The following is a 19,465-nucleotide window of genomic DNA, read 5'->3' on the forward strand; positions in this document are numbered from 1 at the left end:
GAACTGGGGTTGGGGGGAGTTTAGTGAGTCTTGGTTTGTTTTTTATTTCTTGTGTGTGCATTTTTTGTTTGTTTGTTTTTTCTGGTGCTTCTTGTGAGAAATCTTGATTTCTCCAGGTAGACTAGCCTTTTCCAGGTGGGTGTTGCCATGACAGCACAATAGAGCGCAGAATGTCAATTGCAGTCTTCTTTTTACTTTTTCAGGTTACAAATGCTGCTGCCAACTGTCCTGGCCAAATGACTCTGCATCACAAACCTTTCCTTGCATGTGGAGGGGATGGATTTACTCAGTCCAACTTTGATGGCTGCATCACTTCTGCCCTATGTATTCTGGAAGCTCTAAAGAATTACATTTAGTGCTTATATCCTTATTCTCTACATGTACACTGGGTTTTTATTTTCACAATTTTCTGTTATTGATTATTTTGTTTTCTATTTTGTTAAGAAAAATTACTGGAAAATTGTTCCTCACTTATTGTCATTTTTCATGTGGAGTATAAAATCAATTTTGTAATTTTAATAGTTACAACCCATGCTAGAATGGAAATTCTTCGCACCTTGCACCTTCCCTACTTTTCTGAATTGCTTTGACTACTCCTTGTTGGAGGAAAAGTGGTACTTAAAAAATAACAAACGACTCTCTCAAAAAAATTGCATTTAATCACGATAACAGTTTATGTGCCAAAAACTTGATTATCCTTATGAAAATTTCAATTCTGAATAAAGAATAATCACATTATCAAGGCCCCATCTTAAGTCTTCAGATGTGTCCTTGAATCAATATTTTTGCAAATTATACAAAACAAGATTTTTCCAAAATGTGAGTAACATAATGTAATTCTTATTTCTTATTTATCCCCCAAGTTATTAAGTGATCCTGAATTGTAGGTCATATATGTCATCATCTTAGCGTGGAAGGCAACTTGACTGACAAAGAGACCTTCCTTCAGATTTTCAGAAAATAATAAGATTCCAGTTGATTTTCCCAGCCACACAGTACTTTTTAACTTTAAAACAAATCCCAGTCTTAATATGAAAGATGAAAATTAAATAGAAACAGAGAGAAAATACATCGATCCTTACCTTTTGCTATCTTTTATGGCTGGTGCTGTTACTTTATGGGCTCTCCAGTATGTGCTGTGGCATTTAGACTGTGTCAAGTTTAATGAATTTAACACAACAAAAAATTTACTGAACCATAAAATAGATGCACTTAAAATAGTTCAATATTTGCCAAGTTGGTGGTTCAGCATATCACCCACATGCTTCAGTGACCTGTCCCCATGACTTGCTAGCTGGAGAAAAATCAATCTCCAGCCTTCCAAACCAGCTACCTGTTGCTAATTTGGAAAGCAAAATGATGAGTTCTATTCCAGTGTTTTGAAAGGGGAAAAATTATTGCAGCCTCTCAAACTAACAAAAGTTCAACAAAAGACTTCTTACTCTAATAGTGTTTAAAGTTTCACACTTACATGTCCACTATCATACATATACATATACAGGCACAGGCAGAACTTGCTTCTATGGCTGCAAAGTGGGTTTTATGACCATATAGCATATTATTGTATGTTTCCTCTTAGCAATAAATTGGCGAAAAACTTAAATGCCAACATGTGATTAATGTCACTTATTTTGAAAGCAGGGAGAGGAAGAAGGAAATTTGTAGTCTCTATGAAATGATGAAAAAGAGTGACTTTTTGTTATTTTGGCCCATATTTGACTAACATTTGTCTTTATTTATATTTTCAAAATTTTAAATGTAGGGATACATATATAGGTTTGTTATAGAGGTAAACTTGTGTCACAGGGATGTGTTGTATAGATTATTTTGTCACCCAGGAGTTAGGCCTAATACCCATTTGTTATTTTTCCTGATCCTCTCCTCCCTTGCACCCTCTACTCTCAGGTAGGCCCCACTTTCTGTTGTCCCCTCTGTGTGTCCATATGTTCTTATCATTTAGCTCCCTCTTGTAAGTGAGAACATGTGGTATTTGGTTTTATGTTCCGCATTAGTTTCCTAAAGATAATGGCCTCCAGCTCCATCCATGTTCCTGCCAAGGACAGGATCTCATTTTTTTTTATGGGTGCATAATATTCCATGGTATGTATGTACCACATTTTCTTTTTCCATATTCTACCATATTTACCCTTAAAATATGGTAGAAAGTTCATTCAAATTAACTATTTTGTTTTTAACAAATATAATTCTAGAGCCATTTGACTGAAAGCACCCTGAGCCTTTAAAAACAATGCTATATTTATTTTATGAATTTATGTCCTCCAAAGGAGCGGGGGAAAGGATTTGTAAAGCTGGGATGGGTTGCTTGGAGAGGGTACTCCTCTAAGCCATTACTAATGACTTTTAATATCTATTCTTTCTAATTCTTCATCTGTTTTTATAAGACTATGGCAATATGAGGAAAAACCCTACTTAATATGTAGATCATTGTTTCTTTGCTATTTTAATTATTTTGAAAACTTATTTTACATTTAGATTTTCTTTCACTTCTTCCCCATTAGAAATGAAATGGTAGAAATATCTCCTCCAGGAAGCCATCCCAGAGGGCCAGAAAATTCAGCTGGCCAGGATGCTCTGAGAGACACAGGGCTACAGTATCAAACTCCCCTGGGAGATCGGAGTCAGCACCAGGTAGAACAGTGGCCAAGGTGTATGTATGCTAGCCCCACGGGGCCACACATCATCACAGTATTTCCAAACAAGAACTTTTATTAATCAAGCCAGCCAAGGAAAGCTGTTCTGTTTTGAAAGGAGCGTATTCAAGTGAGAAACGGCGTGAGCAGTGGGGTGATTTAATACTTGTTAGCTGATAAATATAGCCTTTGCCAGAATAAAACTTCATGATGCAGTGTTGAAAAGCTTAATTACTAAACTGTCTATGCACGTCTTGCTCAGGCAGCGAGGGTGACAAATTATAGCAGTGAAATAGTATTTTTCACCTTTGGCATTTCTGAAGGAGAAAAGTATGTCTAAAAACATTGAGAAAGCAGCAATAATCCCAGACCAGATATTACTGGGGGAGGGTGGGGGGAGGAAGATACTTCATTGAGTCACCAAGCCTTCTGTGCAAAATGCCATGGTCCCCACCCCCCGCCTCCCCACTACCTTGTTAACTGAAGAGAACAGGGTCAATTTTACATTTTTCTGGCATTTTATACTCATCCAAGCGTGTCTCTGTGTGTGTGTGTGTGTGTGTGTGTGTGTGTGTGTGTGTGTATTTTCACTTTTCATCCTTCTAACACCTCTGTGAAATAAGCAGAGCAGAGGATTCTCATTTACATTTTACAAATGAGGAAACCAAGGCACAGAACTTGGCCAACCAAGGTCATGTAATGATATTCCAGGACAAGAGCCCAAGCCCCTCATGACCCATTTCTATTTACAGGCACCATGCTGCTGCCAGATGAACATGATAATTAAAACTGAACTGAAATATTAGTTGGGGGTACAGTCCGCACCGTGTGGTCTTCTTATTGATGTTTCATTTCAGAGACTTAACACTAATCCTGATGTGATATATACAGGAGTCTAATATGGGATAAAGTCTCCATAAGTACTGGCTAAGTGATTTATACTCCTGTTACTTTCATTTGCTGGTTTATTTCCTTCTTTGGGGGGTACTTGCTGTGAGAAATAGCTGCATGCTAATGACACTGAATTTCAACCCAGCAGTAGCTGGTTACAGTACAGACTCACTTTCCATCTGATTCCTCTTTGTTTCTTTGTTCCCCTTGTTTTGCTCTCTTCTTTTCTTCCAGTTTCTGCCATTTCTTCCTCCCCTTCTATTTCTTTTTCCTGCCTCTTCTCCTATGCCTACATTCTCAGAAAAACCTGGAATATGAATGCAATCACCTTATCATTCGTAGTATTTGTGCTTCCAGGTTTTAATATATCAGGGTTTTGTTGTGGCTGTTCTTAAAATTTAAAGCTGGAAGCCATCCCAGAGGGATGATCCTGTTTGTTATTCAAGTTGATTGGACAACCCTTATATTGATTTTCGAAAATGATGCAAGAATTTAAAACTGGCCATAGCTTTCAGGGATCTCAGTGCTAATAAACTAAAACATGACTTGTATGGTTTCCTTACACCAATTCTTTACTCTTCTTGTCATATGTGTGCAAAGCCTGGTACCAGGCTCTCTAGTGGACACAATGGAATATAATCAGCAATCCCTACCCAGAGATTCTACTTAGGAGAAGACAAGACCCCTGGAGTGGGAGGCAGAGTAGAGGTACCTGTTGACACATGTTGACAAGGTCACAGGCAGTGAATAAGATGCTCTAATTCGTGAAGCCAGGGAATCCTAAGAGAAATGTTTCCTTTGGGGAGAAAAGATCCCTGAACAAATACAGAGAAGCCTCAGTCAAATACATCCAGCAATATCCCTCCCCTCCACACCATACCTGGGTCGACCTGGCTGACTTCAGAATCCAAACTGCATATTAGTGTGGTCAGCACAAGTGAGTTCTTACTGCAGAAAGCTCAGCAGAACAGAGAAAGAGGTCTCTGGCAGGAGACAAAAGCCTCCGCAAACATCAGACAATCTGATGCAGGACCAAACTGCTGTATTTCAGTCTGGAATATATTTGTGTTTTAGCCAGTATCATCTGACCAGGTAAACCAAGGAAGGTTGAATGATAATATGATTCATGTTTCCTTCTCAATAGACAGTAATTGTTGTCCACTCAACAGTTCGCAGCAGAATCCCACAAAAGAGCCTGCTAAGGAGAAAGAATCTCTAAGGGGTTGTAAAAGGCTAGATGAATTATGGAACCCTGTGGAATAGCTAAGCTTAGAGAGGTTTAGAAACCATTTAGACCAGTTCTTAACCATCTTGGATGTTGAACCTGTTTAAGAAGCTATAGAAAGCCATGGTTCTCCTAATAATAACAACAAAGACAACTATGCATATGAGCACATAGAATTTGCATGCCATTTAATGCCTGCTCACCAGCTGCTTGTTTTTGTAAATAAAGTTTTATTGGAACACAGCCTCACCCATTCATTTGTGTATTACCTGTGACTGTTTTGCACTACAACAGTAGAGATAAGTGTTTTTGACAGAGACCATATGGCCTGCAAAATCTAAAATAGTTACTATGTGGTCCTTTAAGAAAATGTTTACTGACCCCTGTTTTAGGTTCAACCCCTCCCCCCACACATCTGTCTGTAGACACTCAGGGGTCCAAGGAGAACCTCTAAATCTTAAACCTATCACTTTATGTAAATATGGTCTTATCTTTGATCCACACATCTGGTCCATTGTTCCTTGATCCTATGCCACGTTGTAAATCCCTTAAGGCAAGCCTGTAACTTTGCAGTTAAGAACACATCATCTGCAGTTAGATCTGCACTTTAATCTAAAGTTTGCCTCTCATTGTGTGACCTTGTGCAGTTACACAATCTCACTTAGCTTCCTTTATCATCGGCAAAATGAGTTAATGATAACTACCTCATAAGATTGTTGTGAGGCTTACGTTTACATAAAACCTTAAGAGAATGCTGGATACACAGTAAGTACTTAATAAATAATAACAGTGATGATGTTGATCATAAAGTGGGGAGGACGAGAGAGGAGAGGGGAGGAAGAGTTTAACCTGGTGCCTCTGAGGCCTCTGTGAAGGCCAGTTTCCTCTATATTTACATAGGACACAGAAGAATTGATGATAAGGAGAGTTAATGGATTGATAGCAAAGCATGAGGGTTAGTGGATTGATAGCAAAACATGGTTAAACCCAGAAGCTTAAAAGCTCTAGGTTGCTTCAAAACCATGAGACAGAATAGCAGTGTCTCCTGGTGACCAGTTCTGGGCCACTTTCTCTTTTCCAGCTACAGTGAGTAAGTAGACAACTTACCTGGGGAAAAGGTGGTTTGCTCTAATGTAGTCCTGGAAAAACACTAGGAAAGGTCATTATCAGGAGTAGTGATAGTATAAAATAGAAGCATTCTCTGCAAGAACGTTGTCTTTTCTCTTAGCAACCATTTGTGCTGAATGCAAAGAATTGCATGCTTGGATTGGATTCTGCTGAAGATTAGTGAATCTCCGAAACACTGCAAAAACTAGGGGTGAGTTATTTCACACTCCTAAGTGTTTGGCTAAGTATGCAGATTCATTTCCTGTCCCTGGCCTTCATTTTAAAGAGTTCAATTCCTGGTGGGGTCGGTGACATCCTGAATCTGCCACTTACTAGATGTATGATCTTGGTCCAATTTCTTTGTCTCTGAGCCGCAGGGCCCTCGTCTATGAAATGTGGATACAATTTCACCTACTGTAGGATTATTCTGAGGGTTATGGTATGTACATGCAAAGTGTAAGCTTTGCGTCCTGTGTAGAGAAAACACTCCATAAATGCTGGCCATTATTATTACTATTATAATAGTAGAATATGACTTAGGAAAATAATCCCCTTTGATAGCCATCACTGCATCCATAGGTAGCTTTAGATCTAGCTAGGAAGCCACTTCAGTATTTGTAGAGCTCACTGGTGACTGTACTTAAGTGCTACTGTAAGGTTGGCCTCTTCAAAAAGTCTTACTCTTGAATGAATAAATGCTGTGTATGGTTTGTGGCTGTGCTCTTTCGCAGACCTTTCATGGCACTGTGTTCTCCCCCAGCTGATCTAGTCTCCCCACTCTTGTGATACTTATCCCATGTGTACTTACTTGTTCAATATCTACTTGCTGCCAAAACTGCAATAGCCACAAAAGCGGGACCTGGCACGTAGGAGTTACTCAGTAAATATCTGTTGATCCAAAGAATGAATGAATGAATTTGACTAATTAACTTTTTGATTCTAACATTAGTAAGTGCCAAAGGAAAATCTTGCTGACACAGAATTATCCCATAGAGCAAAAATGTACTAACCTCGTCCTTAACAGAGGCAATAATTACAACAGTATCTATATTTTCTTTAGGTGGTTTCTATTCAAAGTCATTAGGTGATTTCAGAAAGTCCTCACTTTATACTACATCCCATTGTATTTTGGAAGAGGTGAGGGGAAGGCGGGAGAGTGGCTCTACCATTAGAAATACAGTACTTAAAATGGGCCATCTCTGTGTAGTTGGTGTGTTGTGTATGCACATGTGTGTGCTAGCCTGGGAGAGAGGTGGGGAATGCTGCTGTCCTTGGGCAAACAATCAATATAGCTCCTGTAGCAGTGTATTCTGTTATTGTGGTTTTATCACCTACCAATGACATGCAAGCAGGATTATTGACTGACATTCTTATTTTTTCGATAATTTTTAAATTGAATTGCTCTAAAGGTGGCAAGAGTTAGGCCTAGAGTTAGTTGCACCCACTTCTGCAAGACAGTTGCCAACCTCAAACTTGCACCATATATTTTAACCATTACAATAAGCCATGTTTATTTGTCCTTTGGAAAATAAACTATTTTCTGTGAACCAAAAGACTGTCAGAAAATTGAATGTTAGTGATACAGAGACCATTGTGGAGGAAAAAAAAATTGGCAAGTGTCACCTAATTGAGAAATTGAGATGTTCACCATCATGGCTGAACAGCACTCTAAGAATTAGCTCTATATTACAGGAAAGAGCTACAATAATTTGCCTAGAAGCAGGAAACCCATTAATTATGTGCCTAAAATCAGGAAACCCACTCACTAAATAAACCATTTTAACTATTAATACTAAGAAATGTTAATACTTGAAACAATAAAAACTTCATCATTATTTCAATAGATGCTGAAATTTGTTGACAAATCTGCTGAAATTTGTTAAAAGTTAACTTTGGCAAACTTTAATATACATTGCTGCTAAAACATTATGATAAATTCAGAAACAGGGGATACTACCTTAAAGGAATAAGGACTTCTATTTTAAAACTATAACAAACATTACAATTAAGAATAAATCACTAGCACCATCTATTTTAAATTAGGGAGAAGTCAAAGATTCTTACATCAATATTCTAAAATTTCTAGGGTATGCATTAAGGCATGGAAAATATTTAAGAGGTGTGAATGTTGGGAAACAGAAGACAAAGTGGTTACAAATTGTGTGAATATGATTATACTCCTAGAAAACTCAAGTGCACCAACTTTTAGATTGATGAGAAATAGAGTGGCTGAATTACAAACATTCAAAGGTTAATAACTCTTCTGTATGCCAAAATAATCAAAGCAAATATATCTTATATATAATATTGTTAACAAAAAACAGAATACAAAGGACTATCTTTTATTTTATTTTTTTTTATTATACTTTAAGTTCTAGGGTACATGCGCACAACGTACAGATTTGTTACATAGGTATACATGTGCCATGTTGGTTTGCTGCACCCATCAACTCGTCATCCACATTAGGCATTTCTCCCAATGCTATCCCTCCCCTAACCCTCAACCCCCTGGCAGGCCCCCCAGTATGCGATGCTCCCTGCCCTGTGTCCAAGTGTTCTTTCATTGTTCAGTTCCTCCCTATGAGTGAGAACATGAGGTGTTTAGTTTTTTGTCCTTGTGATAGTTTCTGAGAATGACAGTTTCCAGCTTCATCCATGTCCCTGCAAAGGACATGAAATTATCCTTTTTTATGGCTGCATAGTATTCCATAGTGTATATTTGCCACATTTTCTTAATCCAGTCTATCATTGATGAACATTTGGGTTGGTTCCAGATCTTTACTATTGTAAATAGTGCTGCAATAAACATACATGTACATGTGTCTTTATAGTAGCATGATTTATAATCAACAAAGGACTATCTTTAGGATCCAGAATTTATGCAAGGAAATATTTCCAAAATTTTATGGAATGATATTTTGAAACATTTGAATAAGGGAGGATATACCACGTCCCTAGAGGGAAATAGCAAATATTATGAATTTTTTCCATTATCCCCTGATTAATTTATAGGTTGCACAAAATCACAGTGGGATTTCGTTAACCTGAAAAAATAATTTTAAGTCCATCTGGAAACAAATTAACAGGTAAAAATAACTAACAAATTTGAGCAAGAAGGTAGTAAGTACCTTCCTGCAAAATGGCACTTTTATCTGCTGTTATGACATATGATAAAATTAGATAAATAAGCAGTTTACTGTTGATTCAGGAATTGATACAAATCAATGGAAATAATAACTATAAAACAGCCCCTTAATGTGATAACTGAATCAATACAAAACCAATCAATACAAAAGCAATGATTATTTAACAAATAATTTGAGGCAAATTGGCAAGGTATTTAGTTTTAGCAAAAAATCAAACTTGATTCTACCATACGTTACTATAATTTCCAGATGAATTAAGGGATAAATATAAACAAATATATAATACATGCCTCCCCAAAAACCATATAGAAGAAAATATAGATAAATATTTAACCTATTTCTAGGTTGCAAAAGAAGTTCTATAAATTAACAAAAGAAATCATAAAGAAACAAGTCTACTTGATTATATTTTAAAGCTCTTAGAAAACGAAACTAAAAGATTACAGACCAGTTAAGAAAAATACATATACAACAATTTATAATAAAAGTGTGTCCTTGAAGTAGAGAAAACAACAGAAGTTAAAATTTTGGCTCAATTTTTTAAGAGTTAAAAATGATACAGATAGAGCTAAAGTCCATCTATTTTATTTTTTGTTTTTTATTATTCATATGTTTTGTGGGTTTTTTTGTTGTTTTTAGAGACAGTGTCTTGCTCTGTCATCTAAGCTGGAATATAGTGACCTGATCATGGCTCACAGCACCTCAACTTCCTGGGCTCAAGGGATCCTCCTGCCTCAGCCTCCCAAATAGCTGGGACTACAGGCACACACCCCTACATCTGGCTAATTTTTTTTTTTTTTTTTTTTGGTACTGATGAGTTACTACTATGTTGCCCAAGTAAGACTCAAACTCCTCCTGTCAAGTGATCTTCTTGCCTCAACCTCCCAAAGTGCTAGGATTACAGATGTGAGCCATCGTGCCCAGCTTACATGCCTTTTTAATTGTAGTAACACCACCATATTTTCCTACTTTGACATCATATGTATGTATCCATAAATTATGGTAATGTTCTGTGTGTTTTTAATTTTATAGCATATTGTATGTATTTAGAACTTTATTCCCCAGTGTTGTATTTTTAGTATTTTTCCATGTCAATATACATAGATATATTCCATTGATTTTTACTACTGTACACTCTTCCATTTTATGAATATATCAGTTTATTTGTCCATTTCCCCATTGATAGACATTAGATTGCTCCAAATTTTTACTACTGCAACATTGTTGCAATAAATATGTTTGCACATTTCTCTTTTTACCCTTGTGCAAGAGTTTTTATAAGGCAAAATGTTAAAATGTATAAAACCGAGACCTGCGTTCAAAGGAATATGCTAATTTTTATATATCTATATGTTTTAAATAATAACTTGAAAATTAACAGAAGATAACAATTATGCAGAGTATTTTAAAGCCAACTGGTAGAATTTTTTATAACTAAAATAAGTGGGACAAGGTTGGGATAAAGATGTAAAATTGGGGGGTCCTGCTCAGTGGCAGTTCCTCAAAAAGTTAGCAAGACCACCTATAGAGCCAGAACCCTCCCCATTCCAAGTCTATATATGTTCCGTGAAAGCAAAGAACCACTATTAGTGTAGACAAGATGTCAGAGGCCGTTGTGGTGGGTGGCACTGGGGTTGAAGGCTATTCCTTTGATTTTCGGGTACCAAGTGCTGGTGTGATTCTAGGATGTGGGAAGAGCCCCTGGATGACGGCCACTGGATTTCCCATATGACTTCCTGGAAATTAGAGCACACAGTCAGATTTTATTTGATTTTTTTTTAAAGGAACCATAGGATACCACTTCACAGCTTTTAGGATAGCTATTATTTAAAAGCAAAACAGAAGATAAATGTTGGCAAGGATGTGGAGATACTGGATTCCCTTGTGCAGTGCTGGTGGGAATGTAAAATGATGTAGCTACTATGGAAAATGATATGGCAATTTCTTTAAAAATGAAATATAGAATTGCCATATGATCTGCAATTCCACATCTAGATGTCTATCTATCCAAAAGAAGTGAAAGTAGGGACTTGAACTGACATTTGTACACCAATGTTCATAGCAGCTTTATTCACAACAGCCAAAAGGTGCGAGCAATGCCAGTGTCCATGGATAGATGAGTAGATAAATAAAATGTGGTATAAACATACAATGGACTATTATTTAGCCTTAATAGGGAAGGAAATTCTGATGTGCTGCAATATGGATAAAACGTAAAGTCATTATGCAAAGTGAAATAAGCCTATCACAAAAAAATAATATTACATAATTCCACTTGTATGAGGAATCTAGAGCAGTCAGCTTCATAGAGACAGAAAATAGAATGGTGGTTGCCAAGGGCTGGGAGAAGGGGGCAATGGAGAGGGAGTGTCTAGTGGGTCAGTTTTAGTTTGGGAAGGTAAAAAGTTCTGGAGATGGATGATGGTGATGGGTGCTCAACAGTGTGAATGTACTTAATGCCACAGAACTGCACATTTAAATATGGTTAAAATCATCACTTTTATGTTATGTATATTTACCACAATAAATAAAGAAGTTGATATTTCTTATACTTACAAAGAGGAGAAGGGCATTTGCAAATCAACAAGAAGCATGAGGCCCCTCTCTCTAGCAGAAAAATAGACTCAATCTATTTCTTTTTCTTTTAACACCCTGTTTAATGGAAATGCCAAAACAAATGGGAAAAAATACACACACACAAATATATATGAACATATTTTGCCTCATGAGTAATCAAAATGTGTACATATGTATGTTTATGTATGTGTGTTTATATTTAAAATCATGTTCTGTCTTATGAGTAAACAAAAAGTATACAAATTCAAAACTATAATGAAATGTAATTTTTAACCTATCAAATTGGCATCTTTTTTTTTTTGAATGACTAAATTCTAATCAGGGATTAAAATGATTGGTAGAAGTAAAATTTTTCACATCTTGTTTGCATAGTAAGTTGGCAATATGTATCAACTGTTTTTTTAAGCATGTTTTCTAACTCAATAACTTACATCTAGGAATCTGGCTTACAGAAATAATCAAGGATGCAGACAATGGTTTATTTGCAATATGTTTATTTAAGCATTAGTTATGACACTGGAAAACTGGAAATAACCTAAATCAACACTAGTAGGAAATGGTTGAATAAATTCTAATAGATCAAAACAGTGGAATTTAATGCAGTCATTTTAAAATGTGGGTTTAAAGCAAATTTTTCTATATGGGATATTTTTTTGTGATATAATGTTAAGAACAAACCCACAATATGTAATGCTAAGTCAAGAATACAGGATGCTTTTCATTTCTAAAAAACATCAAGTGAGTATAACATGCATTTATGTGTGTACATATATTAAGACCAAAAGAAATACTCAAGGTCTTCAAGACGGTGGGATTTTGAAAATTTTTCATTTGTTTCTTTATATTTTTTCTGTATTTGTACAATGAGCAGTCAGGCAGCCAACTGGCCTTGTATTGAGGTGCTCCAGAGGACAGAACCAAGACTGGTAGCAGTAGGAAAGTGATTGAAGCTAATATCAGAAAGAAATTTTCAATAAGCAGAGCTTTCCAATGTGGAGCAGACCTCTGGGAGTTTCTTTCTGCCAGCCCAAAACGTTTCCAGCAGAGGCTGGGTGACCACCATCCACAGTGATCCACAGTGGGGAGAGGTCACAAGAACAATGCATCTCAACCCTGGCTGGGCCACAGCATCACCTGAGGGAGGATAGAATGCAGATTCCTGGGCCATGAACCCTATCTACCTGGATTGAAACTCCAGGGCTGGGGTCTAGGGATATGTATTTGCCTTCAACTTCCCCAAGGCATTCTGAAGCAACGAGACAAAGTTTCTACACCTGAGAATCCCTAGATTGGAGACTTTCAAGGCTGCTTCCAACATGGAGATTCAAAGCAATTTTGCAATTCAAAGGTCTACAGACTATTTGAGTATCTATCTTTAAAAAACAAGGACAACAGTATAGATGCAAAGGGAGGCACGGTTGGGATTGAAGGATGGAGTCATTTGAAGATCAGTACTTTTTCTTTCATTTATTTATTTAACCACCAACGACCAAGAGCCTATGCTGTACTGAGTTCCTTGTTTAAAGCACTTGGGATATGTTAGGGATCAAAACCATTTCCTACCCTCATAATGGTCACATTCAGGTCAGGTTAACATAAAACGTAGATTCTTGGGCCCAGGAATGACTGAATTAGAATCCCTGGAGAGGGATCCAAGAATCCATATTCTATAAATGTTCCCAAGGTGCTGCGTATATACACTAAAGCAATGTTGTTTTTCAAAATATGGGCTTTGAATCATAAGTGGTTTGTTATAGTAATTTAGTGAGTCAAGAAGCTTTTCAAAAAAATTAAAATAACAGAGAAAAGAACAGGAAAAGGAAAGGAAAATTAGAATGCTGACACATGGAAACAGTAACTTGTTTCATAAAGCTTCTGTTTCTGTGCCCTGGCCACAATGTAAACTGGGTTTCAGATGGAAAACCATTGCTAGAAAATATGATGCATAAAATACATCACTGTTCTAGTCCTGTCTAACCCCTGCACACAACAGTTCTGTTTTAGTCAAAATCTGGAGGTGAGATGCTGGGGCACACTGACCACCTTGAGGAGGGACAGGCTGTTCTGGGAATTTGACTCACTGGGAATATCCCTGCTATAATGCCACTTCCTTTTTCTTTTGGATTGAGCCTAGGGCTGCACTCTCGCACAGATGGTAAAGTCTCCAGCACATGTTGCATCATTTCTTTGGTAGACATGACAGAGCACTGCACACTATCTGTCCTGGCCTTTGTGGCAGAGTTAGAGCCACATACAGAAAGGAACTCCTGGGACCCATTGCTTCCATTTGCTAGGCTGCTTGTTGGGGGGAAGACAAGAGCAGGGCTTATACAACCAATTTTCCAGGCCAAGTGCTGGGTATTTGATTTGGGCCCTTCATATCAGGTCAAAACCATATGCAACCCATACTTTGCAACCCAGATGAAAGATACCAATTGTTTTAAATCAAAATGAAACACAACGGGTGAACAAACCCACATAAGACAAGCTGAAAAGTCCTCCTAGGCTCTCTGAGAACCCAAGAGCCTGCTGATCTGAGCAGACAAGGGATGTTCCTGTGGTTTACTTGTTTGCTGGCACGGAAGTTTTGCTGTCACTAAAAAGAAAAATCCAAAGGCTAATTCAGCATAAATGGTCCCCTTGGCTGCATTGAGGGCAGTCACAGGTGAGTCATAAACAGTGTTGAAAAGTAGAGATCCACCCTAGAGGCCTGAGACGTGCTGCTTTTATCTCCAGCTCAGAGCAAGAAGAATGTCTCAGGAGGAACTGAAAAAGGAATTACTCAAACTGAAAACTGCTGTCCTCACCAGGAGGATTCCTTTCCTGACCCAAGTCTGGGAAGTGCCACTGGTAAACCCCCAGAAATGAATTTACTCATCAGTGAAGGACAGAGCTAGATAGTCTCAGATGTACCCAGTGACATTTTCACAGCATTAGAAGCCAAGCCTCCTTCACCTCAAACCAAATCACTGAAATGCTTGATTCTGTGCAGCTGTGGTAGAAATGCCCTGTATCAAAGGCAGGCTCCAGTACCACAAGCCAAAGATAAATAACAGAGGAAATGATCAAGACCATGACCTCTCGATGACCCCCTAGAGCTAAATCTTTGCTAGACCTCAGAATATCAAACAGGCCACCAGCCCGCCAAGAGCAGTTCATGAACAGCGTGGAAGCCACCTCAGCCTGCGAGAGCCTGGTTCTCTAGAAACCTGAGACATCCCAAAGGAATTTCTCGTTTTATCCTCCCAAACAGGGGTTTGTTAATTCTTTCTTCAAGTGAAGAAACCCTTTCCATATGAACGTACCCAAAAAAGGTATTTGCCATTTACTTGGAAAGTGGGGTTGTATGTATCTCTTGTCCAGTGGTGAACTATTAGTATTTTGAAAAATGTGTTCTCCCACCAACTAGCAAAAAAATGAACCAGAAATATAAGAGCCTTCTCCTACTGGAGATTTTGATTATAGATTCAACAGGCAAACATTATGGAGTGTTTACTATTGGACAAGTATTGAACTGAGTTCTCAGAGGATCCTGAGTGGAACCAGACTCAAGTTACTCACAGAGGGAGGCAGTGGGCAGGTGGAAGCTGAGCTTTCTTTCTCAGATCACTGTCACAGTACCTGAAGGAAACTCTGGGCCACCACTTCCAGTTTAGGAACCCCTGAGGCACAAGACAGCAACTGAGGCTGAAGGGACTCAGTATCTAACAAGCAAGACTTGTCCCCTAAATTGCCTTTAGAGTGCCTGGCCTGAAGACTGAGACAAGTCAGCTAAATCCTCAGAATAAAAGATGTGGAGAGCAGCCAGGAGACACAACCTGACACTCAAGGAGAAGGAGATCTTGACCGCACTTGACCACACTAGGAGCGCAGACAGGTCTAATTTGCATCTCTTAGGTGTAAGACTCACCATGGAGTACAAAGGACAATCAACAGAGATTATAGGTAGAAATAAGTGTCATTGTTTCATTTACTCCTCTCTTCTCTTGTCAAAGAGATAATCTGTCTCCCCAAACCTAAGAGGGCCTCAAAGTTTAAAAGACTCATGTTCCCAGCTGGCTTAAAGAAATGACTCTTCTTCTCAGGACTTTGTCAGGAATATGATGAGTTTGGTGAGACAAGTGGATTTCAAACTGCGCTACAAGCTGGGCGTGGTAGCACACGCCTGGAGTCCCAGTTACTCAGGAGGCTGAGACAGGAGAATCACTTGAACCTAGGAGGCAGAGGTTATAATGGGACAAGATCTCACCACTGCACTCCAGCCTGGGCAACAGAGCGAGACTCTGTCTCAAAAAATAATAATAAAGATAAAATAAAATAAAATAACAAACTGTGCTATGGTCATGGAAGTTATATTCAAATAAAATCTTTGTTGTGTACATAAATCAAGTCCAAGGAAGAGCAGCGCTACAAGTTAAAGAAGGACCACATTGCATTCCTCTAAGGCCCCCTCAAAGCAGTGTAAGCCATGGATAAAGGAGACTTCTCAGGCCCCTGTTGCCCAATTCTGTAACCGTTTTTTAGATGCCCCTCAGAGATCTATGACTTCTGTCTTTGGCCTCTTGTGGGGAAGTCACCCAAATAATGGATCAAGACCTTGTAAACCCGGATCCTCCTGTTTCAGTAGGAGTCAGTTAGGCCAGGCCCTAGTTTGATGATGGGTAAGAATGACAGCTCAGACCTGCCTAATATCGCTGTCACTTTGGTTTTTCTGCCAAAGCATCAAGCAAGCAGTGAAAAAACATGAAATTAGGGAGGGAGGACTAATAAAATAGTTTCATGCATAGGACCTCAGCTTAGTATACTAACCCTATTTACATATAGACAACCTATTCTCAGGAATCTCATTGTAAATACTCCTTGATTCAGAGAAGTATCAATTCATATCCACTCCTTGTGAATGCCAAACCAGATCCCTGTGTAGGAAAATATTTTATTCAATCTCACGGTTGTCAAATATGTTTAAAAGTAGCCAAAGAAGTCTGAAAGATTTGATGCACCTGAGTTTTGCATTATATTGCTTTCTTCCCAAAGGGGGTATGCCTCTGAGTTTCACTGATCTTTATCATAGATTCCAGCAATTTTCTGACTCTGATGAACATTTGTTGATTGTCCCCTAACATCAGGGGTTAACAGCCTTTCTTTCCAGAGATTTTATTTTAGTGGGCTTCCTTTCACTACCCTCAGTCCATGTGGCCTGGGGTGGGGCAAGGCACCATGTGCTGGAGTGGTCAAAACCCCTAAACCTGAGTGAGTCAGTGCTTCATATTATCTTGGCCACACCAACTGGTTCAGAGGTAAAATAAACTTGAAATAAATTCATTCTGTCAGACTGGGACTCAGAACATTGGAAGAGTTTCCCACTGGACTTGAAGCAAAAGATCTGAGCCAAAGCTGCTGGTAGCCATGCCACTCTGTGGGGCAAGCCTAGAGCTGCCAGGGTCCCCATAGGAAGGTCAAGAATAAAGTTAACACAGAGGATGGGAGAGCCAAGAGATGGAGATAAACTGAGACCTGATGGCATCATTTGAGCTCTGAATTTGGCCCTGGCCTTTCTATCTGTAGGAATCAATAAGTTCTTCTTTGGCTTAAGCCATCCTGATTCATTTTTGAAACTGTCATTCTAGTGAGAGAGATATACAGCATGCAGGGACCATGGAGTCAACCCCCCACAGCTACCTCCCACACGGTCCTATTGCATGATTTGACCATGTCTAATCATTGGGAATGGTCTGTTTGTTTGTTTTTCCCCAACCAGGCATGGCACCACATCTTTGAAGGTGGGGAGGGCATCTGGAAATATATGGAGAGCTTTCACGTTTTTTCAATGACTGGGAAGTGGGAAACACAAGTGACATTTAATGGACACAGGCCAGGGATGCTAAATGGTCTTGAAAGGTCTAGGCGGGACTATCCTGCCTAACACAAGAGAGTTCACCCAAAATGCCAATAATGCCACCATTGAGAAGCCTTCAGAAGTGAGCCTACATATTGAAAGAACCCAACTCAGAACTATGGCAGGTCTGAAAAGAGATCGAATTAGTGATTCTTTAATAGAAGAATCCATAGGAAGTTCAAAAGTCTTTAATAAAACCAAGTGTTATCTAGAATATCTTCTTTGAGCACTGCCAAAATTCACAGAACCTTTCTGTTTATAAAAAAATCTTAAACCAATGTTTCTCCCCTATAAGACTGTAGGATTTAATTTTCTTACCAAGATATTTAAAATCAAAATTTCTCTGGGAACAGCACAGCCATGGCAGGCTTTCTTCCCTTCTGTGGCCTCTGAGACTTTTAAGAAGACACTGAATCACATGACTTCTCAACTTCCACATCGAAATTCTCTATTCCTCACTTCTTCCTCCTTTCTGAGCCTTTGTGCCATTGGCCATCTTTTGAAAAATGCACCCTAACTCAAAATGGGAAGGTCTGACTTTATTGTTCAGATGTGCCCAATTTGTGAGTTTTATGTTCTTCCTGGTTAAAGTATGTATTGGTGGTATTTTCATCCAGGAGTCCAACCACTCCTTGACAGAGGCTAGTTATTTGTTTTGTTTGTTTCTAGAGACAGGGTCTTGCTCTGTTGCCCGAGCTGGAGCACAGTGGTGTGATTGTAGCTCACTGCCTTGAAATCCCAGACTCAAGCAATCCTCTTGCCTCAGCCTCCCGGGTAGCAGGGACTATAGATTTGTGCCACCATGCTCAGCTAATTTTTCCACCTTTGGTGAAGAGGGGGTCTCACTATGTTGCCCAGGCTGGTCTCAAACTCTGGGATCAAGCAATCCTCCTGACTCAGCCTCCCAAAGTGCTGTGATTGCAGGTGTGAGCCACTGTGCCCAGCCTCCTTTTGCTTTATAGCATCTCTTATATGTTGCTTGTTGGGTTTGCAGCAATGTGTCCTCACACATCTGACAAGATGTTAGAGTCTTCACCCTGGGAGATTTGTAATTCATTAAAACTAGAAACTAGAATTCATGGGGTATTAATTTGGGTCCTCTGAAAAATAGACACAAAAACCAAATTAGAAAGGAAAATGCCTATGAAAGATAAAGGGTATAGGGAACAGGAGTAGGCAGGGACAGCTTTCAGACAGTGACGCAGGTCTGACACCTGCATTGGGAGACAAAGAAGGAGGGAAGGACGACTGGCTAAGAAGACCCAAAGACAACAATGCAAATTTGAGATGACCTCAGCCTGGCCACTGGAGATCCCCAGAGCAAAGATTGCCTGTTAGAGGAAGAAATGGCCCAGCTCTTGTGCCCTGATAGCAGCTGACACCAGCCAGCTACCTTTCTCACAGCAGGTACTCTTAAAGGGGGAATCTGAGTGATGTACATGCTGGCAGCCACGCATGATGAATTTATTTTTTTAAGTAGAAGTTGTTTGGCATGTGGGGGGTGTGTGTGTGTGTGTGTGTGTGTTTAAAAGAAAAGAGATTGCCTTGGAAGTAGGAGTCTGAACTGTGACGTGATCAAAACAATGCAAACCACAATAGAATATTTCTGTTTGTGAGACCAAGTCCCACCCACAACTTCTAGACTGTTGGCTTGGTCAAAAGAGAATAATTCTACACTTTACAAAGCAATGGGATTAGAAATGAAAATTGGCCAAGGCAAAGTATACTGAGACTGCTGGGCATCCAACATGCTGTGTTAGTTGTAAAGGTGGAAAAGCCCTCTGTTTTGGCCAGGAATCAGGGGAGTTATTTTAGGGGCAGCCTCCTCAGTGACCCAGACATTAGCATTTGATTTCCAAAGCTCTAAAGAACATAAGCCTGAGAGCGTTTTTCCACTGCCCTATGTTTCTTTCTCCATAGGGCTTGTCGCACAAATCTGCTGTAAATCCAGCATTCACTCACCTTCTCATGG

The 19,465-nt window shown here is 39.0% G+C and overlaps 1 protein-coding gene across 5 annotated transcripts in view; it reads left to right on the forward strand.

The window, feature by feature from the left end:
* Nucleotides 1–19,465, forward strand: part of LOC105480820 (renalase, FAD dependent amine oxidase) — a 402,948-nt gene that overhangs the window by 301,538 nt on the left and 81,945 nt on the right. The window contains exon 8 of one of the 5 annotated variants that reach the window (XR_986616.3): nucleotides 204–219. The exons of 1 other annotated variant lie outside the window; for it this stretch is intronic. Coding sequence is in view for 2 of the 4 variants with exons in the window: in XM_011739995.3 (XP_011738297.2) it covers nucleotides 204–356 (153 nt within the window). In the remaining 2 variants the exon portion in view is untranslated. Of the gene's footprint in view, nucleotides 1–203; nucleotides 10,618–10,679; nucleotides 11,736–19,465 lie in introns of those variants that run through there. 3 more of the 5 variants (XM_011740016.3, XM_011739995.3, XM_011740003.3) reach the window with 3 other exon arrangements.

This window comes from Macaca nemestrina, chromosome 9, assembly GCF_043159975.1.
Source record: "Macaca nemestrina isolate mMacNem1 chromosome 9, mMacNem.hap1, whole genome shotgun sequence".
Classification (NCBI taxonomy): domain Eukaryota; kingdom Metazoa; phylum Chordata; class Mammalia; order Primates; family Cercopithecidae; genus Macaca; species Macaca nemestrina.